General features: G+C 39.0%; 1 protein-coding gene across 7 annotated transcripts in view; it reads right to left on the reverse strand.

Moving 5' to 3' along the window:
• REPS2 (RALBP1 associated Eps domain containing 2) overlaps positions 1-19,503 on the reverse strand; it is a 214,054-nt gene that overhangs the window by 106,057 nt on the left and 88,494 nt on the right. For all 7 annotated transcript variants that reach the window (XM_079123178.1, XM_079123176.1, XM_079123177.1 and 4 more), the window contains exon 5: positions 15,245-15,342. In XM_079123178.1, coding sequence (XP_078979304.1) covers positions 15,245-15,342 — 98 coding nt within the window. The remainder of the gene's footprint in view (positions 1-15,244; positions 15,343-19,503) is intronic.

Genomic DNA, 19,503 nt, shown 5'->3' on the forward strand with positions numbered 1-19,503 from the left:
ATGGTTTTGCTAGCTAAGCACAGATATGTGCTACTTGATGCCAATTTTGAGCTCTGCAAGTGTTTTAAGAAAAAAAAGTAAGAGGAGAGAGAAAGAAATCTTCCACATCTGTCTGCTCAAGCCATATACATATGGTTCATTATACAGTTTCTCTAGACACAGGAGAATTAGATTTGCTTATATTTAAAAAATTCAATCCCTCGGTTTTGTTTCAAGTGAAATGCAAATATTTGGCACTACAAGTTATCATCTCTAGGGAAAACTGGCTATTTATAATGAAAAACACTTCAAAAGACTCATTAAAAAGTAATACTATTAATAAAATCCCAAAAGGTGGCATTTACCAACACAGTATCTTAAAAATCAAGTAAAGTTCAATAATATGAATTGCAAGGAAGTACTGTTAGGCAGAATATAAGAAGGGTGTGTATGTTGTTTCAACCATAAAACATTTCTGCTTAGAATATAAACCCAACCTGGAGACATCCAGTAAATGTGCTGTCTCAGGGTCCAGCCATTTCACCTATGAAGGTATAGTTATAACAATGTCCTTTTGGTACATTAGCAAAATCAAACCTTCTGGAGAAATAAAACCCATACCAAGGCCACAATGAATATGTGAGGACACTTCTCGCCAAAAATACTTTGGAAATAAGACTACCATAGGATGATCACTAATCAAAATGTGATCTCATACATAAAAATGTCAGAAGCCTCAATTACCTTCAAAAGAAAGAATGGCTGCCTGGTTGGTAAGACAACTCTATATACAGCCCAAGAGAATATGAATCTGCCTAAAGGAAGATCATAGCAATTGGTCAGTCATGGGGCTAAAAAACATAGACGCAAACAATAGCAGTGCTGGTACGTGAGATTATGGTTAACATCCTCTGATAATTCACTCCCAACTATGCCTGGTGTACAGGTGTCATTGAGTGACTACTCAGCCAGAGATGACATTTTCTTGCATCCTTTGCAGTTAGATGCAACCACGTTAACTGAATCATACTCATTGCAATGTAAGCACCAGTGACCTTGGCAGGATTAGTACCCTTTGGCACTCCTCTCTGGGCCCCATCTGCCCACTGAAGGGAGAATGGTAGTCTCTGAATAGAAGGAGTTCTGATACTGGAATCACCATGTGAAGCCAAGTGTAGTGGTACATGCCTATAATCCCAGCAACTCAGGAGGCTGAGGCAGGAGGATCGAAAGTTCAAGGTCAGTCTTAGCAACTTTGCCCTGTTGCAAAATTTAAAAATAAAAAAGGGCTGGGGATGTGGCTCAGTGGTAAAGTACTCCTGGGTTCAACCCCCAGCATACATACACAAAAAAAGTCTGCTGAATCAACATGGGGAGGAAAGTCACCTTCCAAACTGTTATATGAGTGAGAAATATATCTACTCTGGTAAGTCATTAAAATGCAGGGCACATTTGTTATGGCACTTGTTCCTCCAATTAATCTATTCTTTAAACAAAATCAAAAGGAAATGAAGATCTGCCCCATTCAATTGGCACAGCCAGTCCTGCACTGAAGACAGAAGCCTGGGGCTTACTTTTGTAATTGGACCAACTAATGACAGACCATTCTGAGCCCAAATAACTTTCCTATTATAATTTGATTGTCCAGGCTCACTACCTGTAGAAGCAGAATACTGATTCATTTTTATAGAAGTATTTCTATTTGGTTAAAATGGGTCCATCTTTCATGAATTTGAAGGATATTCCCAGGGAAGGAAACTTTCCTAAAAGTTCTTTTTAGGAAAAGAGAGCTAAGATGAAATGGAGAGAAAATAGTTATATGAGGAATGAATAAATGGAGCTAGAAAAGGAGATAGAGCTCAGTGATTCTGTCTCATTGGTAAACCGTTCTATATTACATCCAATAACATGTGTTTATGCTCTCTCACCCCTCCCCACCACAAGGAAATTTTATTTATTCTGACTAGTGCTATATCTCTTGTTCTTGGAAAAGTATCTAGCACATAGGAAACACTCAATAAGTATTTGCTAAATGAACAAATAAAAATGATTGGATAAATTGTCAATCCCAATCTTAAGACAGAGAAGTTAACATGAGATCTCCTAAAATGACTGAAGATGAACCTATGTGCATTCATCAAGTGCTATCACCCAATACTGTAAAGACTGGGCTGTCTTCAACATACCTATGGAGTTAGAGAACTTTTTAAAAAATTTTTTTTGAAATAATTATAAATTCACAGGAAGTTACAATAAATAACTTGTCTTTTTCATGGAAATAAACTCACAAAGATGCCTTTAATTCCATATTGCCAAACTAATTTAGTGTTCTAATTTCACCAGGCTAAAAGGTTGATTGTCAAATTGTAGGAATCTCTCTGGGCCTAACATGAAAAACATAGTTGCTGCTTGTTAAGAGAAGTTAAATTTTAAAAACTATCACCATAGACATAAAAGACTGTTAGGTAGGGGCTGGGGTTGTAACTCAGTGGTTGAGCACTTTGCCTAGCACATGTGAGGCACTGGGTTCAATCCTCAGAACCATATAAAAATTTAAAAAAAAATAAAGGTATTGTGTCCATTTATAACTAAAACTATTTTTAAAAAAAGAATGTTAGGTAACATGTATTCACTATTTTGCTAAATGTCAGGCACTGTAAGTACCCAATACACAATAATCTATTTTCATCTTCACAACAACTCTGCAAGGTAAGACCCATTATTCCCATTTGGTAGAACAGGAAACTGCAGATTAGGGAAGGAAAGTAATAAAGACCACACACCTGGTAAATAAAAACTGAAAAAGAGAATATGAACTGAATCCCGAGTATGTACTCTTGATGATCAAGCTCTATGGTTATTGTTCTATCTATCCATCCATCCTAGAAAAACATTTCCTTTTCAGAAAGAACCTTATGCAATGCCTAAATCATTGGAGCAATTTTGCAGACTGATGCTCTGATCTTGAGATATGAATGACTCTACTATATTTTCACCCTCCTCCCCATCATCTGGTATAGTTTGAGATATTGGATGGTAGACTATTAAATTATACAGACAGAGCACTTCTTATTTCCTCAGATAATTTTTGCATGTAAGCAGCATCTGGCATGTTTTCACATCATGACATCATGAAAGAATCCTGCAGATAGCCTACAATGTAGCTCTTCAATCATTTTACTGGTTTTTTTTTTTTTTTTGTATGTGGCACTAACACTACATTGATTAACATAAGAAATGTTTTTGGTAATAATTATCTCCAATTCTTCCATCAAAAACCAAAGACTATGGCCCCCTAGGGATTTTTCCTTCAAATTTTTCAGGATTATGCCCTTCTTAGAAAAGGCCAGGAGAAAATAAGCAATCAGCATTAAAAGAAGACTGTCAAGGCTATGGACCTCCACAAATGCTATAATGATGTTCCCACACCCATCATTGCTGGATAGGTCAAGGCTGCCTATCTCTTCTGCAGTATGTTCTCCCTCTTGTTCTCAAGGAAGCCTGAGGTCAGGTGGGAAACAGATGTACCAAGAACTCTGGTTGAATAAAAGAAATACTTTAGAGAATGAGACCACTGATTGGAGGTACAAATAACACACAGGTTCTGAAGGCAAACAGACTTGGGATCAAATCTGGGATGATCACTTACTAACAAGTTAACTTCCAAGCCATCAGCTTCTCATGTCAGAAGTACACCCAGGGTCCACAGGGCCTTCCCTCTCACTCCAGGTTCACCTCCCTCCCACTCCAGGATCTTACCATACCAACCTACTTCCAGGTCTTCAAATGTTTCTGTTCTACATGCCATATGTGGAAGACTGGCTCATTCAAAATCCATTCCACCCCTCTCACATAACTGCACTGCACAGGCTGGCTAGCTAAAAACTATACTGCCACATATTTTTGCTGCTAAAATTACAGATGGAACTTGGGTTCCACTAAACAAATAACACCCATGGAAGTTTAATTCGGAAGAACTGAGATATAAGGCAAAAGAAGCCTTCATTTGGCTCACCGAGGTCACTCATGGCATGGAACAGGAAATGAAGTTATGGCAGCAGTTTCCCAATTCTGTGGCCTTATGACTGTGGCAGAGGCAAAACTATCTTAGCTTAGCATCTCTGCTCAACTGTGGGGTTTTGGAAATTGTTCCTGCAAACTCTATTCTGGAGTCTTTATCTTCGGTTCTTCCAAAAATGTGGCAGTCTATTCATGCTCCCTATTATAAATCACTATTTTCTTCAGCCATTCAAAGGAAATTCTGTCGTCCATAATTAAGAATCCTAAAAGACAATAGAATGAATTGGACATAATTTTCCTATGTTCATATATGAATACACAACCAGTGAACCCCACATCATGTACAACCAAAAGAATGGGATCCTAATTAGAATAAGTTATAATCCATATTTGTACAATATGTCAAAATACACTCTACCATCATGTATATCTAAAAAGAACAAAACAAAACAAAAAAAGAATCCTGACCAACACATGCCCTTTGTCTAGGCTCTTGCCTCTATTTGAAACACTCCTCTCCTCACCTCCCTGCTCCATTCTTATCTTGCTTACTTAAGTCCTAATCATTCTTCATAGCTCAGCTCTAGAGTAATTTCTTTGTGGAAGCCTTCCCCCACTCTCCAGCCTGAGGTCAGGTTTCCCCATTATGTGCTACCAGAGTACTCCCTTGTCATTGCAGCAATTGCTGGTTTTCAACTCTACATGCATAGATGGGATCATCTGATTCTAATCCATCTTCCCCACTTGACTACAAGTACCTTCAGAGCAAGCTTGTAGCCTTCAGTGTATCCCTGACATGGTGGCTAGCCCACAAAAGTCACTTAGTATTTCCCAATGAACAAATGTAGGATATAATACCTACCACACAAGACTATTGAAAGGACTGAAAAGGGCTAGCCCAGCCCTGAGACCAAACAGTCAGTCAGTTAGTAAACACTACTGTTGTTGGCATAGGCAATTGGGAGCATAACACTACCTGCTCACCTGGCATGAAGAGGAATACTGAAGAACTCAAAGGCTGAAATGGTGACATATTGATAACCTAGTCTATAATTGAGACCCAGGGATTCTGGGGTATATACTAGAAAACTAACCACTCCCCTTTCCAGTTTTACAAAGTATAGCCCAAGCTGGGCATAGTGGTGCAAACCTGTAATACCAGCAACTCAGGAGGCTGAGACAAGAGGATCACAAGTTCGAGGCCAGTCTCAGCAACTTAGCATGAGATACTGTCTCAATGAAAAAACGACTAGGGATGTAGTACAGAGGTAATGCACCCCTGGGTTCAATTCACAATACCAAGAAACAATCAAAAAAATAGAATTGAGACAATGTAATTAATCAGGTATTTTCAGCTACATATGAGAGGCTAAATCAGGGGAGCTCCTGTCTATCAAATTGATTTAGGCAATATTACCAGGAAAGGTCTGTTTACCATAAGCCATTATTGCAATGCCCCACACAGGTGGGGAAAAGCAACAACACTGACACCATAAATCGGATATGATTATTTGCATTCATTAGCAGTCACCCAACAGTTGTAACACCACTAAATCAATGCCTACTATTGGAGCCTCCCCCCATACCTCACTATATCTAAGAATAAATATTGCAAGGCTTTGAAGCAACACCCTAATCAAAAGCAATATTTCTGAATAAATGTCTTTCCCCATAAACGTTCTTCAATTTCTATCTCAGAATTCTCTCTTTCAGAGACTCACTATTCCTTTAGAACTCTCACTTATAAACAAAATATATTTGCCTTTAATGTAGAGATGCCTGCAAGAAAACAAACCAAGCATATACACTGTTTTCAATTTTCAAGAAAAACAGTAGCTAGTAAGCACCTAAGGAATACAGAAATGAACAGGTAAAAAGGGATATGACTGAGAAAAGCAGGCTTTAGTATCTGTTGGAATAAAAATGATTTCTTCCTCAAAAACAATAGTACAAAATCAGAAAAAGATCTGTAAACAGGGGAAGGAAATAAGACAGGGAGAAGGCCTGATCCTATGAAAAATAGGGCCTCCTGCAGGAATACTGCCATTTGGGTACCTGTGGGTCCTATAGTAGACATGGTGAAGTAGAATATACACAGGGTACATAAACTGCTTACTCTGTAGGAGATGACATAAAACTCCAGCTAGAGTTTAAAATAAAATGGATACGAGTCTGGTAGACAATATCCAAAGTCAAGAGTAAAACACATACATACTTATAAAACAAGTTCTTCCTGTTACATGCAAACACACACTTAATTCTTTCCCTCCATTATATTTCAGTCATAGGAAGAAAACTTAGTTATCTAAGCAATATTAAGAGAACAAGACACATAAACCTAAACACATACACACAAACACACACACACACACACACACACACACACACAGTGTTGACACTGAACATTTCTAACCAAGGATTTTTTAAGCCCTAATCTGCACCCATAAACTAAATAATTCAATTGTATTGTCATGCTCATATAACAAGAAACTCCCATTGGAGGCAGGCAGGCAAGGGGTTCTCCAGAACTGAAGAAAGACACCAGTTCCTATCTTCCTTCCAGCACTTCAGGTGCACATGGATACACAAGGAGCAATTTTCCATACACAATGCAATGTTTCTTGGGTCCAAAGGAAAAGAGACATAGCATCTGGTTTCAGTCCAGTAAGAATGGCAAACCAGTCAGAAAATGCAAATAACTCAAAAGAAAAAAAGAACAGTGTAAAGAGTCAATTCACAGAAAAGGACATTTTACAAGGGAACCATAACGTTAAGATCTTCTACTTCAGTAATAAAGAGATATGCTAATTAAGCTATACCAAGATATTTTTTTTCTCCTAGGAGATTTAACAAAGGTCCACAATTTTGTTAGCACATTGCATTTGCAAGTGTATTGGAAATACACATTTCCATACATTGTTACCAACTTTGCAAATTGGTACAGCCTCCAATTTGAAAACTGCTACAAAAAATTAGAACTATGAACACATTTTCACTCAATAATTCCATTTCTAGGAATGAATCTTATATATCTGCAAAAAATGCTATAATTCCAAGCAAAAGGAGCTAGTTAAATGATTTATGGAAGATGTATACAACAAAATAATGTGTGTATATAAAAAAAAGAGAGAGAGAGATGAGCAAGCAATTTGTGTACCACTACAGAATGTTAGTAAAACTTGTTTTTAAGTAAGAAATGCTAAGTGTATGACAAATGTATAGTATGCTACCTATGGATAAAAGGGTTGAATTCTATGTACATATTACCTATAATTATATTTCCATATCACTAAGATTCACACAATTTATATATATATATATATATATATACACAATATTTGTATAGAACTATATAAAAGAAATAGGTTATATTCATCACTTCTGAGATAAGTGTTGGTAAGGGGGTGGAAGAGACACTTTTCACTCTGTACCCTTTAGAATTTGTGGAAAAAAAATTTAAATCTCTAATTGCTCTGAAGAATAAGAATCTTTGAAAGCTCACAACTCACAGCCAAAAATAATAACATCTGTGCTGTTCACTGCATAATGTGAAACAACCAAACCCTTAAGAGTTCTTTCCCTGTGGTTCTGTAAGGAGAAAGACCATCATGAGGTGTTTTGTTCTTCACCAAGTGGGTTAATTGAAGTCACTCACAAATACATCCATCTACATTTCTTCAAATGGCTCATCATTAGCCTGCATGTCCAACAGATATGAAAAATAAAGTGCAAGAACTAAATGTGGAAGTGACATTATGCTGAAGTAACCACAGGGATACTGTGACAGAGTTAAGATCAGTGCTCTTAGGCAATGGGAGAGGGTAAAGATTCAAAAATAAGAAAGACAATGCCAAAGGCACTACTCAAAACACATGCGCACATGCACACACATACACAGAGGCCAGTTGGTGCCTCAATAGAGAATTCCCTAAAGTCTGAAGGAGCCCTGGCGGTCCCCAGCTGCTTTGTGGGTCACTTACTTGGCTAAGTAGTAAGAAAATCAGAGTGGGTAAGACAGTACCAGGAATGCCTCATTTGTTGGCCTGCTTCTCTACTCTTCCCAGTTCATAGCACTAACTGTCATGACTCAACTCATTCCCATCCTCGTCTTTCAGTCATTCTCTACTCTCTGTTCTCCTAATCCTGCCAGCATACTGTTCTAGTCCACTCACAAAATATTTTCATAGCACAAAAAGTTCTCTCAGTGCAATGTCAGCCTCTCAGAAAGACTCTTAGAATAAACAATTTCCTTGAGTGACCAGCAATACTCTTCTGATTTATGCCAACAGCACTCCAACAGACACTCTGCAGTATTTGTTTCTGTTGCTTTCCTTTACCCACTTGCTTTTTGCTTCAGAATCATTCCACAAGTACGCAAGGAGCAGAGAGAATCCACTGACTGACCTATGTACCTAAAATTAAGCCAGGAGGAAGGAAAATGGCAAGAACCTGAGACTGAGTAAAACTGGGGAGGAAGAAGAGAGATAACTAATCCCCAGTACTGCAAAAGGAGGGAGGAAGAGAAGGGGGGAAAGAGCAAATAAAAGAGGGAGGGAGGGAATGAGGGACACAACCAAGTTAAAGAAACATCTATCCAAGCTATAGCAGTGGTCCATTTTATGCTCTGAATAGAGTTCTTGCTGCTTTGCCACTGCAACTTATTTATATTTTTATTTTTACTTATGAATTTATTAGTACCAGGGATTGGATCAAGGGGCTCTTAAGCACTGAGTAACATCTGCAGGCCTTTTTTTAATGCTTTTTTTTTTTCAGTACTGGGGATTGAACCCAGGGTCTTGTGCTTGCAAGGCAAACACTCTACCAACTGAGCTATATCCCCAGCCCTTAATGTTTTATTTTGAGACAGGGTCTCATTAAGTTTCTCAGGGTCTTGCTAAGTTGCTGAGGCTGTCTTGAACTTGCAATCTTCCTGCCTCACCCTCCCAAGTCACTGGGATTACAGCTGTGCACCACCACAACTAGCACAATTTATTTTTAAAATGGACATGCTTCTTTCTCTTCCTCTCTCCCTGCCTCTCCTTAATCTCTCTCTCTCCCTAATCTCAGAGGAAACAGGATTACCATTCTTCCCTTTCCTAGGCAGAGTTATCTGTCCCTGAGCACACACCCTCCACAGAAACTAAGTAATTCAGACTTGGGGGATGGTACCAGATCTCAGAAATGACTGTCTCCAACCCCCGCCCCCAAAAAAAGTGAATTACAACTCCTACCACAGAACACACGAGGAATGTAGCCTTTGAATAACTTCTGTTCCCCTGATGGGCAGAATCACAGCCTCTGGGACGGGACTTCCCTATTCTTCTCCTTTGCTAGCAAAGCAATAAAACCTTTTTACTTTTTTCTCAAAAATATGTCCTCATTATTGGATTGACACTGGGGACAAGGACCAAGCTTTCAGTAACACTAATGGCTATTTTCTTTTTGTACTGGTTATTGAAACCAGGGTCACTTAACCACTGAGCCACATCCCCAGTCCTTTTTTTTATATTTTTATCATGAGACAGAGTCTCACTAATTTACTTTTAGGACATCACTGAGTTTCTCAGACTGGCTTTGAACTTGTGATCATCCTGCCTCAGCCTCCCAAGCTTCTGGGATCACAGGCATGCACCACTGCACCTGGCTTGGTCTGTGCTAATGGGTTGAGGATTTCAAGACAGGAACAGTGAGGGTTGGTTTTGTGAGTTAGACATCTCAGTTGAAAGTGACAATGAGACAGACATTTGAGTGAGGATATCTGGCTGCTGTTGATATATGGTCATCAGCCTCCTTGGGGGGAGGGAGGGAAAATAAATAAATAAATAAGTAAATAAACAAAGTTCAGTACTGAAAAGAAGTTAGGAAGATGTAACCAGGGAAGCAGGATGAAAACCAAGAGAGCATGGCATGACAGACACATAATGATGAGAGCATTTTAAGAAGGTGGTCAATGCCAATAGGTGCCTAGAAGTCAAATAAGACAAGGACTTAACATAAGATAGTTTCTAGTAACCCAGGTAAACACAGAGGCTGGGATATGGAGTGAAAGGAAAAGATACACTTCAAAATCCTATGCCACGCCAGGCACAATGCCACATACCTGAAATCCCAGCGGCTAGGGAGGCTGAGGCAGGAGGATCACAAGTTCAAAGCCAGCCTCGGCAAAAGTGAGGGCTAAGCAAGTCAGTGAGACCCTGTCTCTAAATAAGATACAAAATAGGGCTGGGGAATGTGTCTCAGTGGCCAAGTGCCCCTGAGTTCAATCCCTGGTTCCAAAAAAAAAAAAAAAAAAAAAAAAAAAAAAAAAAATCCTATGCCAGCAAAATTACAAATGACTACAGGGTCTTAATTTTTAGTATAATTTGTGAAAAACAAACCCCAAAATGATCTCTACACAACTGATAAGAGATGAAGCAGGAAAGGAAATTTAAAATTTTTTGGTATAAAAAATTATATTTTGGTTCAATAAGGGAACCCAGGGGTGCTTAACTACTGAGCCACATTTCCAGCCATTTCCATGTTTTATTTAGAGACAGGGTCTCACTGAGTTGCTTAGCCCTCACTTTTGCCGAGGCTGGCTTTGAACTTGTGATCCTCCTGCCTCAGCCTCCCTAGCCGCTGGGATTTCAGGTATGTGGCATTGTGCCTGGCGTGGCATAGGATTTTGAAGTGTATCTTTTCCTTTCACTCCATATCCCAGCCTCTGTGTTTACCTGGGTTACTAGAAACTATCTTATGTTAAGTCCTTGTCTTATTTGACTTCTAGGCACCTATTGGCATTGACCACCTTCTTAAAATGCTCTCATCATTATGTGTCTGTCATGCCATGCTCTCTTGGTTTTCATCCTGCTTCCCTGGTTACATCTTCCTAACTTCTTTTTAGTCCTAAGGTTGATTTATTTATTCTTTCTTTCTTTTTTTTCTCTCTCTCTCTCTTCCCTCTCTCTCTTCTCTCTTCTTCTCCCTTCCCTCCCTCTCTCTCTCCTTCTCTTCCTCTCCCTTCCTCTCTCTCTCTCCTTTGTGTCTCACTAAGTTGTTTTTGAGGCTCTCCTTGAACTTGTGATCCTCCTGCCTCAGCATGGCTGGAATTAAAGGTGTACAACATCATTCCTGGCTTAATTTCTTTACAAACCACTATCAACCATCTATCAACATAGGTTATGCTTTGTACCTGAAATGTCAGAGGTAAAATCATCTAACATCTGAACCCCCCCAAAAAAGTGAAATTCACAAAATGTTAAGTAAAAAGACTAATCATGGTGCTGGGCTGTAGCTCAGTGGCAGAGTACTTGCCTAGCACATGTGAGGCACTGGGTTCATTCCTTAGCATTGCATTAAAAAAATAAATAAAGGCATGATGTCCATCTATAACTACAAATTAAAAAAAAAGACTAATCATTCTGATGTTTGGATACTAATTTTGGCATATAAGCCCCTGTAAAATGCCACATCCATGATCTGTAATGGCACTAGTCAGGGGTCCCTAAAGGTCTCCCCTAGGACCCTAGAGGCCATGTATCCTTCTAATCAGGCAGAAAGGATCTGCATACCAGATCATAAAGGAAGCTAGAAGAAAGAGAGAGGGTTGCCATCAGCACAGGAATATGACAAAGTGAGAGGAATTAGTAAACCCAGCTAGCCTAGTACCATGCCTGATAAATACTAATCCCCTACCACCAAGAACCTTCACTTCAAATCTCCTCATCTCCATGACTAATTCAGGTTGGCATTCCGTTTTCTGGAACATGGAGTCCAGCCAAACCAAGTTAACAGGCATAAGGAAACCTAAGAACTGAAGAAAGAAAAATACATCAGCCACAAAAACCACTGACTGCTATCCTGAATAAGAAAGGCCCCTTGCTCTCATCTTGAACAAGGCCATGCTTCAAACAGGAGGCAGGAGAATCTCTACTGATGCCAAACAAACATTAAGAAAATCAGACTGTGGTAGATTGTTACAATGCATTGTTAAATCCATGCTGAGTCATTTGTCATGACTCCCAGGGAAGTTTTCTATAGTATACCACAAGACCTTCGGATGGCCAATTGCTGTCAAATACATACATCCAGCTTCAGCTCTCACCAAATCTCCAGATCCACTGAACCTACCAACTCCTGGTTACTTCCTCCATGCTTTCAGAAGCTCAGTCAGTACCTAACATCCAACACTGACCTATGACACTGGTTTTTTTCCCACCACCAGTTTTTTATCTAGTGCTTCCTAGTTCAAAAATGACATCATCATCCATCCAGTTCCTAAACCAGCAATTGGTCAAGAGAATGTATTTGAATTCTGATCCTACAACTTCCTAACTGTGACCTTCCGCAAACTAAATTTCTTTCTTTCTTTGCTTATCTATTTATTTATTTATTTATTTTGGTGTTGCTGGGGATTGAACCCAGGGCCTTGTGCATGCAAGGCAAGTACTCTACCAACTGAGCTATAGCCCCAGCCCAAACCTTAAGTATTTAAACCTCAGGTTTTATTACCTAAAAATTGGATAACAGTAATTAACTCAAAATATAGATGGTTGTAACACTGAAAGAGTTAATGTGCACAAAATGCTAAGCACATGGAAAATGTCTTTGTATGGGCAATTCTGTCCTCCTGCCTGCCCCCATAAACCAACCTGGTTAATATCTCTGTATTCTTCTAATTTCAACTCAAATGCTATTCCCCCGCAGAAGCACTACTTGATCAGTACCTGTCTGTCCAGCCTACGTCACCCCCATACCCCCATTTTTCATCCTAGAAGCACAGTATAATTTTTGTTCACATCACATATCATAACTGTTGCTGGGGTCTCTTTGCCCTACTTCACTTTTTCAGGTGCTGGTTTGTTCATCCTGCTGTAATTTTGACCTAGGGGCCCAAAGATATGGCCATTATTAAAAGGAGTTTGCTTTGGCCCACCAATAATCGTATATTCACTTTGGGATGGTGTGGTTAATAAACATTTCCTCCAATAGCCTGTAAGCTCTATGAGGGCAGGGACTGCTAGTGTTAGACCTCATTTTTGTATCCTCAACACAGTACACAGAGCACTTATGAGTGAATAGCTCAAGGAGCATGTTTATGAGCAGAATGGAGTACCTGAAGATCAGAAGAGAAGTCAGAGGCACCAAACCAAGTAAGCACCCATGGTCATCTCTTCCAGGGGCTTGGTAGAAGGCATTCAGGAACTCCTGTCCTGCCACTGCAAAGCTCACAATTCACTGTTTGTTTGATCATCATCCTAAACATTAAAGATTTAATCTCCATATAACCAGAACATACTCTGCAGGAACCTGCACAATCACAACCTGGAGAGTTTTGGGATGAATCCCAATGCCTCCAATGCTGTCCCCAACATAAATATGCCTCCACAATGGATGTGATCCTCGTGTTTAGAAGCACATATTTTTGTACCACAGGATCTCTAAATGCAGCCAACTACTACATCTGGGGCTCAGCTGAAGAAACAACTATCTGTTCCAAGTTGGGGGTAAAATTGAGCTGCGTAGACCTTGGGAGAGAATGGCATCTTAATTATCCAATGTGGTACCAATAAGGGATTTTCAAGAATTCTTTTTAGGGGCTGGGACTCTAGTTCAGTGGCACAGTGCTTGCCCAGCACATGTGAGGCACTGGGTTAGATTCTTAGCACCACATAAAAATTAAAAAATAAAATAAAGGTATGCTATCCATCTACAGCTACAATTTTTTTTTTTTTAAAAAAGAATACTTTTTAGGCTGGTTATGTAGCCCAGTGGTAAAGCATTTGTCTAGCATGTGTGAGGCTGTAGGTTCCAAACAAAACACCACACAAGCACACTAAAAGGATACTTTTTACTATACCCGAAGTTTGTTTATGAGGCAACTCTAGAACCTAGCCTTATAATATAGAACTCTAATGGGCAAATTATTTCATTTTTTGCTTTCTTCCAAGGTGCTGGGGATTCGAACCCAAGCCTGTACACATGCTCAGCAAGCGCTCTACAGGCCGAGCTAATCACCCACTTGGGCAAATTATTTCAAAGGGCAGGTTTTGACACTGGACTGGCCTTGACTCAAATTCTGGCTCTGACACTCACTACGTATGAATAAAACATTAGACTAGTTGCTTGAACTCCTCAGCCACAGTCAACTCATTTAAACTAATAAAGCAGTACCTAGAGCTTATGGTTATAGGAGGCATGAAATACATCTCACATGGCTAAATTATTATCTTTAAGAAAGTTCTTTATACACAGAGTACCACTTTAGAAGATCAAGTACTGCACAATGCCTAACACAGCATCCCATCCCCAGAAGGGATTCAGTGAACTCCAGGATCTTCCTCAGATGTTGTCTATTCCATTCTAGTCTAGCAGTCCACTTCTTTATGAGAGTGCTCAATATAACTCTTCTGTTTTAAGTAGAACTCTCTGTGAGTAAATGATCCTTCTTCGTGAATCATACAATTGAAATGTTATACAAACATTTACCCCACTTCCTCTTATATTTAGTGTTAAATAATAAGCATAGCTTTTTGTAATTTATCCTCTGCAAGCAGACACACACACAAGCACACACACATCATTGTTTTGAAATGTGACATTGCCACGGGACTCAGAGATAACTATACAAGAAAACAGCTGTAGACATAGAAAAAAGTAAGAGCTCTTTAGCTATTGGAAAAGACAAGATAAACTGAAATTGTCTAAAGTTGTGATGTGGTCAGGAAAAAATGAAATATCACCTGTTCTTTTGTATCTATGACATATAAAAACAGTAGTTTTGCCACTTGTAAAATAACTATTCTCCAAATGGCAATGTCCTAAGCAGTGAGAGAATATGGAAGTACTGCTGCCTTTCAAAAGTTTGCCACATAATTGAAAGCACAAAACAAATGGAAAACAAGTATGTACTGAATTAATTATAACAAAGAAAAGGTATAGACAAGACCAACTGCTTTAGAAGAAGTGAAGTTCTCCTGAAGGAGTTACCTAATGATTGGGCAGATAAAGGTGGAAGGATGTTTTAGAGCTAAAGATCAAAAACTAAAATCAAGAACCAGCCTGGTTTATCTAAAGACATTGAAAAGGGGTAGATGTAAACATGATAGAATATATACAAGCAACAGAACAAGAAATGCAGTCTTTGTACAAGAAGGTAGTTACATATCTTCCCTGCGATGAAAGAGGGCCCATCAAAAAGCCACATCCCCAAAGTTCAAAGTTTGTCTTTACTCTTTCACTGGCATAGTTCCATATCATCACTTACCCGGATAAGGGAAGCCTGATGCCGAAGGGGTTTGGCTCCTGGACCCCCAGACGAGGGTCCCTCTGGCTGGACAAGTGGCTGTCTAGCTTCATAAGGAGCTGAAAGAGCAGGAGAGAAAGTTAGATGGTACGTAACAATTCCATCCAAAAATGATGGCTGTACATTCAAACTGATACAGCATCTGCTTTTCGGGGAAGACCTGGCAAATTAGAGCACAGGCCCACAGGGTCACCTAGGACAGATGAATCCTGATGCTGTTGGGCACAATTTCACTAAATAATCTAAAGACATCCAATCAATTCACACTACAGCATAAAAATATTTACATCAGCTTACCATTAAGGAATAGAGTGTGAGAGTGAAACAGTGAGAACCTCAACTGTGATTAAAAAAAAAAGAGTAGCTAGATAAGTACCATGTTGTAAGTGTTCACATTCTAGATATGTGGTAAATTCTATATATGCCCCCGTTTAAATGTCTCCTATTCACCATCCAACCCCAAAGAAGAAAATCAATATGCATTTTGAACACTAAAAATTAACATTATCATTTATTTTTTAAAAATATATGGCACTGTCTTCCTTATTATACAGAAGACAAAACCAAGTACAAAAATGAATAAATGTATTTTATGTTTATGCTAGTCTACAATTCAGTAGCCAAACTTTAAAAATGATTTCACTACCTTTAAAAAAGTTTCTAAGGCCCAAAAGAGAATGTATTTTTTTACTTATTTTATTTCCAGAACACTTAAAAATAACCTTGTCAATGTGGTAGAAAGACAGTTCAACATAACCAGGTAGTATTCAGCTCCAACAGAAAAAGAAATTATCACCCAGGTTGAAACCATTTCTCATCTCTGTGGGTTAACAGTCCGAAGTTCTGGACAGAATATAAATACATATAATACTTTCTTTCTGTAGTTTACTTATAAATAAAATTAGATGGAAAACAGAGCAGCCTCTTATAGCATCAGTTTATCATGGTTTGATCTTTCTAAAATAAAGAAGTTATAACAACAGCACATCAAGAACAAACCACTCTTGAGCTCACATCTGCTTTCTGCATTTCTTCCTAGCAACTGGAAAACAATATTATAACACATTAAAATCTCAAAATGATTGCCTGGCAAACCCATTAAGCAGATTTTCAGAATGTACAAGGAATGGCTACAAATAGAAAAACTGCAAAAAAAAAAACCATACATTGAGAGCACACAATTCAAATCATGAAAAGTAAGTGAGCTGGTAGGTAGGCATTGTATGTTTACAAGTAGGATTTTTTAAGTTATTCCATGTTGATTTAATACTGAGTTCAAAAAAAAAAAAAACAAAAAAAAAATACTGAGTTCAACACTTAATATCAACTGCACTCTGCCAAAAGATTTTTTTAATGGTTCCAGGGATTGAACCACTGAGCTATACCTCCAGCCCTTTATTTTATTTTGAGACAGGGTCTCATTAAGTTGCCAAAGCTGGCCTCAAACTTGTGTGTCACTGGATGGCAAGCATGTACCATGCTTGCCAAAAGATTTAAAACAGTTAACCACAGCACGGTTGGGATTGTAGTGGTCATAAACTTGACCTGGGAGGCAAAGCCCATGAATTCCACGTGCCTCTGCTTCCCATAAGAAGGAAGAGACTCCTATTTTCCAGGGGGAGATATAAGGGAGGAAAGTATTATCTGGCCTTCACCTCCAGTCCCTCACCTCCAAGGCCTTCCCTTGGAAGGAGGGTGGGAGAGAGAAGAGAGACAGGGGAGGGGCAGGGAGAAAGAAGGAGAGAGAGAAAGAGAGAGAGAGAGAGAGAGCGAGAGAGAGAGAGAAAGAGAGAGAGAGGGAGAGAAGGGGAGATATTTCATCAGTAAGGCCTAGATGATGACACATTTGCACGTGGTGGGGTAAAGAGGGTCTCATTCTGAAGGTAGATGTCCTCTTCCTACTGTATGGGAAGTCTGAGCTTGCCAACCCTGCCTATGACTGTAAAAATAAGTGTCTGGGGATGGGGATATAGCTCAGTTGGTAGAGTGCTTTCCTTGCAAGCACAAGGCCCTGGGTTCAATCCCCAGCACTGAAAAAAAAAATGAGTGTCTGAAGTCCATCAGGCCACATATCTATGACATATGCTCCAGTCAGCTGTATAATCAAGAAAGGTGATAATCAGTTTGTCATCGATCTGACTTTTGCATCATTTCTCAATTGGACCTGAACTCAGGAACTTAAATGGTAGGTGTTATTTATTGTACTGACTTGCTTTGCTTTCAAATGAAATCCAAAACATTCAACTCAGTGCAAACAAAGTAATTCTTCAATCACTTTACAGGAGGTTTAGGAAGGAAATAGAACTACCATCCTGCTCCAAGGATAGGAATATTAAAAAAAAAATACCTTAAGAGTTCATCACTCCAAAGTTTAGTACCAAATCAGAACTCTGGTAGTTTCTTATTTACAACACTAAGACCTAGAGATTCCACTCTTATGTGTCAGAGAAATGACAGCATATGTCACAAAAATATTCATGCAAAAACGTTCATAGTATCCTTATTCATAACATCCAAACATTAGAAACAAGTAAAATGTCCATTCAGAGAATGGTCATCAAATTGTGATATATTCACACTATGGAATCTACTGAAAATAACACAGAAAGAAATACCAATGCAACAATAATAATGAATTTCAACCATTATGCTGAGGGAAGGACAGCAAACACAATCATTCTGTATGTTCCCATTTGTATGAAATTCTGGAAGAGGCAAAATGGTGACAGAAAATGAAAACATGTTTGCATCGGGGAGTACGCCATGACTGGAGAGGTTATCTGTGGCATGATGGAAATGTTGTATTTTTTTATTTAAGTGGTAGCTACACAGGCATATCTATTTGTTAAAATCGATGATTTAAAATGTGTGCATTCTGCCAGGCACAGTGAGTGGTACATGCCTGTAATCCCAGCAACTCAGGTGGCTGGGGCAGGAGGATACCAAGTTTGAGGCCAGCCTCAGCAACTTAGTGAGGCCCTTAGTAAATTAGTGAGACCCTGCCACAAAATAAAAAATAAAAAGTACTAGTGATGTGGTTGAGTGGTTAAGAACCCCTAGGTTCAATCCTCCATATCCCCTCCCCACAAAAAAAAAAAAGTGTGCATTTATCATATGTAAATTTCACCTCACTTAAAAAAGTATAAAAAGGCATGGATGCATGGATAGTCTTGGCATAGGCTGCTAATAGTCCAGAAAGATGGAGAGAAGCAGGTTGCTTTGCTTGCACTGGAGGACATAGAAGCCCAATTTGGATAGAATAAGAAATAAGAGTGCAGACAAGTTTTTTAGACAATGTAGAAGGTAGAACTTAGTGACAGGCTGACTCAGTATAAGAAACTAAAATTGACCTATGAATTAAAAACCAACTTCCAAACCTCTGATAATATTAGAAACAAACAAAAAAAAAAAAAAAGGCCTACTTCTAAAAATAGAGAAATTAGGCAAGGAAAACAATAAGAGGATAGTGAAGAATTCTCAGTCCTGTTGAGTTTTCAATACCAGTGGGATATTCAAGTTTCAGGAAAGTGATTATTTTGTTACCAATCATTAGCAACGTCATCTTGCATTTACACAGGACTTCATTTCCCAACAGATTTCATACTCATGTTCTCACTGAATACCCATAACATCCCTAAAGGACACTGTGACTGTATTTTTAAAAGAGGCAAGAAAACCATGGTTCAGGGAAGTTAAATGGCTTGCCCAAAGTCATGTAAGCTACTCACAGAAACCCAGACCTTCTGGTTCCAATCCAAAACTCTTTCCATCATGTCATCCCCGCTTCTCTCTGCCAGATTATAGTCTCTCTCTAGTTCAGCGTAGCACATATTTTTATTTCTGTGCCCCTCTAGAAGTCCTACTATTTTCAATGCAGAAAAAAAAAAAAAACCTGCAGAAACTGGGTCATTTTCAGTCACCACCCACAAAATAAGGGGGGGCGCTATAGGACATCAATTCAAGAAAACCTTAAATTGGTCCTATCATAAAACTAGAAGCCTGAACCCCAGACAGACAAGATGTTGTGGTGAATTTATGAAGCTTTAAACATTGCAGTCCAGGAAGCCAACTCTGCAAGTCATCCTCAGAACCAACTAACATATTTTACCACTAACATCGCCAGCGGAGCATAAGTGTGAGCAAGCAGGCAGCCCCACAATGGTGTGCATTGCATGCTTCTCAGTAAAATCCTTTCCCTAGCATTTCCCTTATCTTTATTC

This window comes from Sciurus vulgaris, assembly GCF_902686455.1.
Source record: "Sciurus vulgaris genome assembly, chromosome: X".
Taxonomy (NCBI): Eukaryota; Metazoa; Chordata; class Mammalia; order Rodentia; family Sciuridae; genus Sciurus; species Sciurus vulgaris.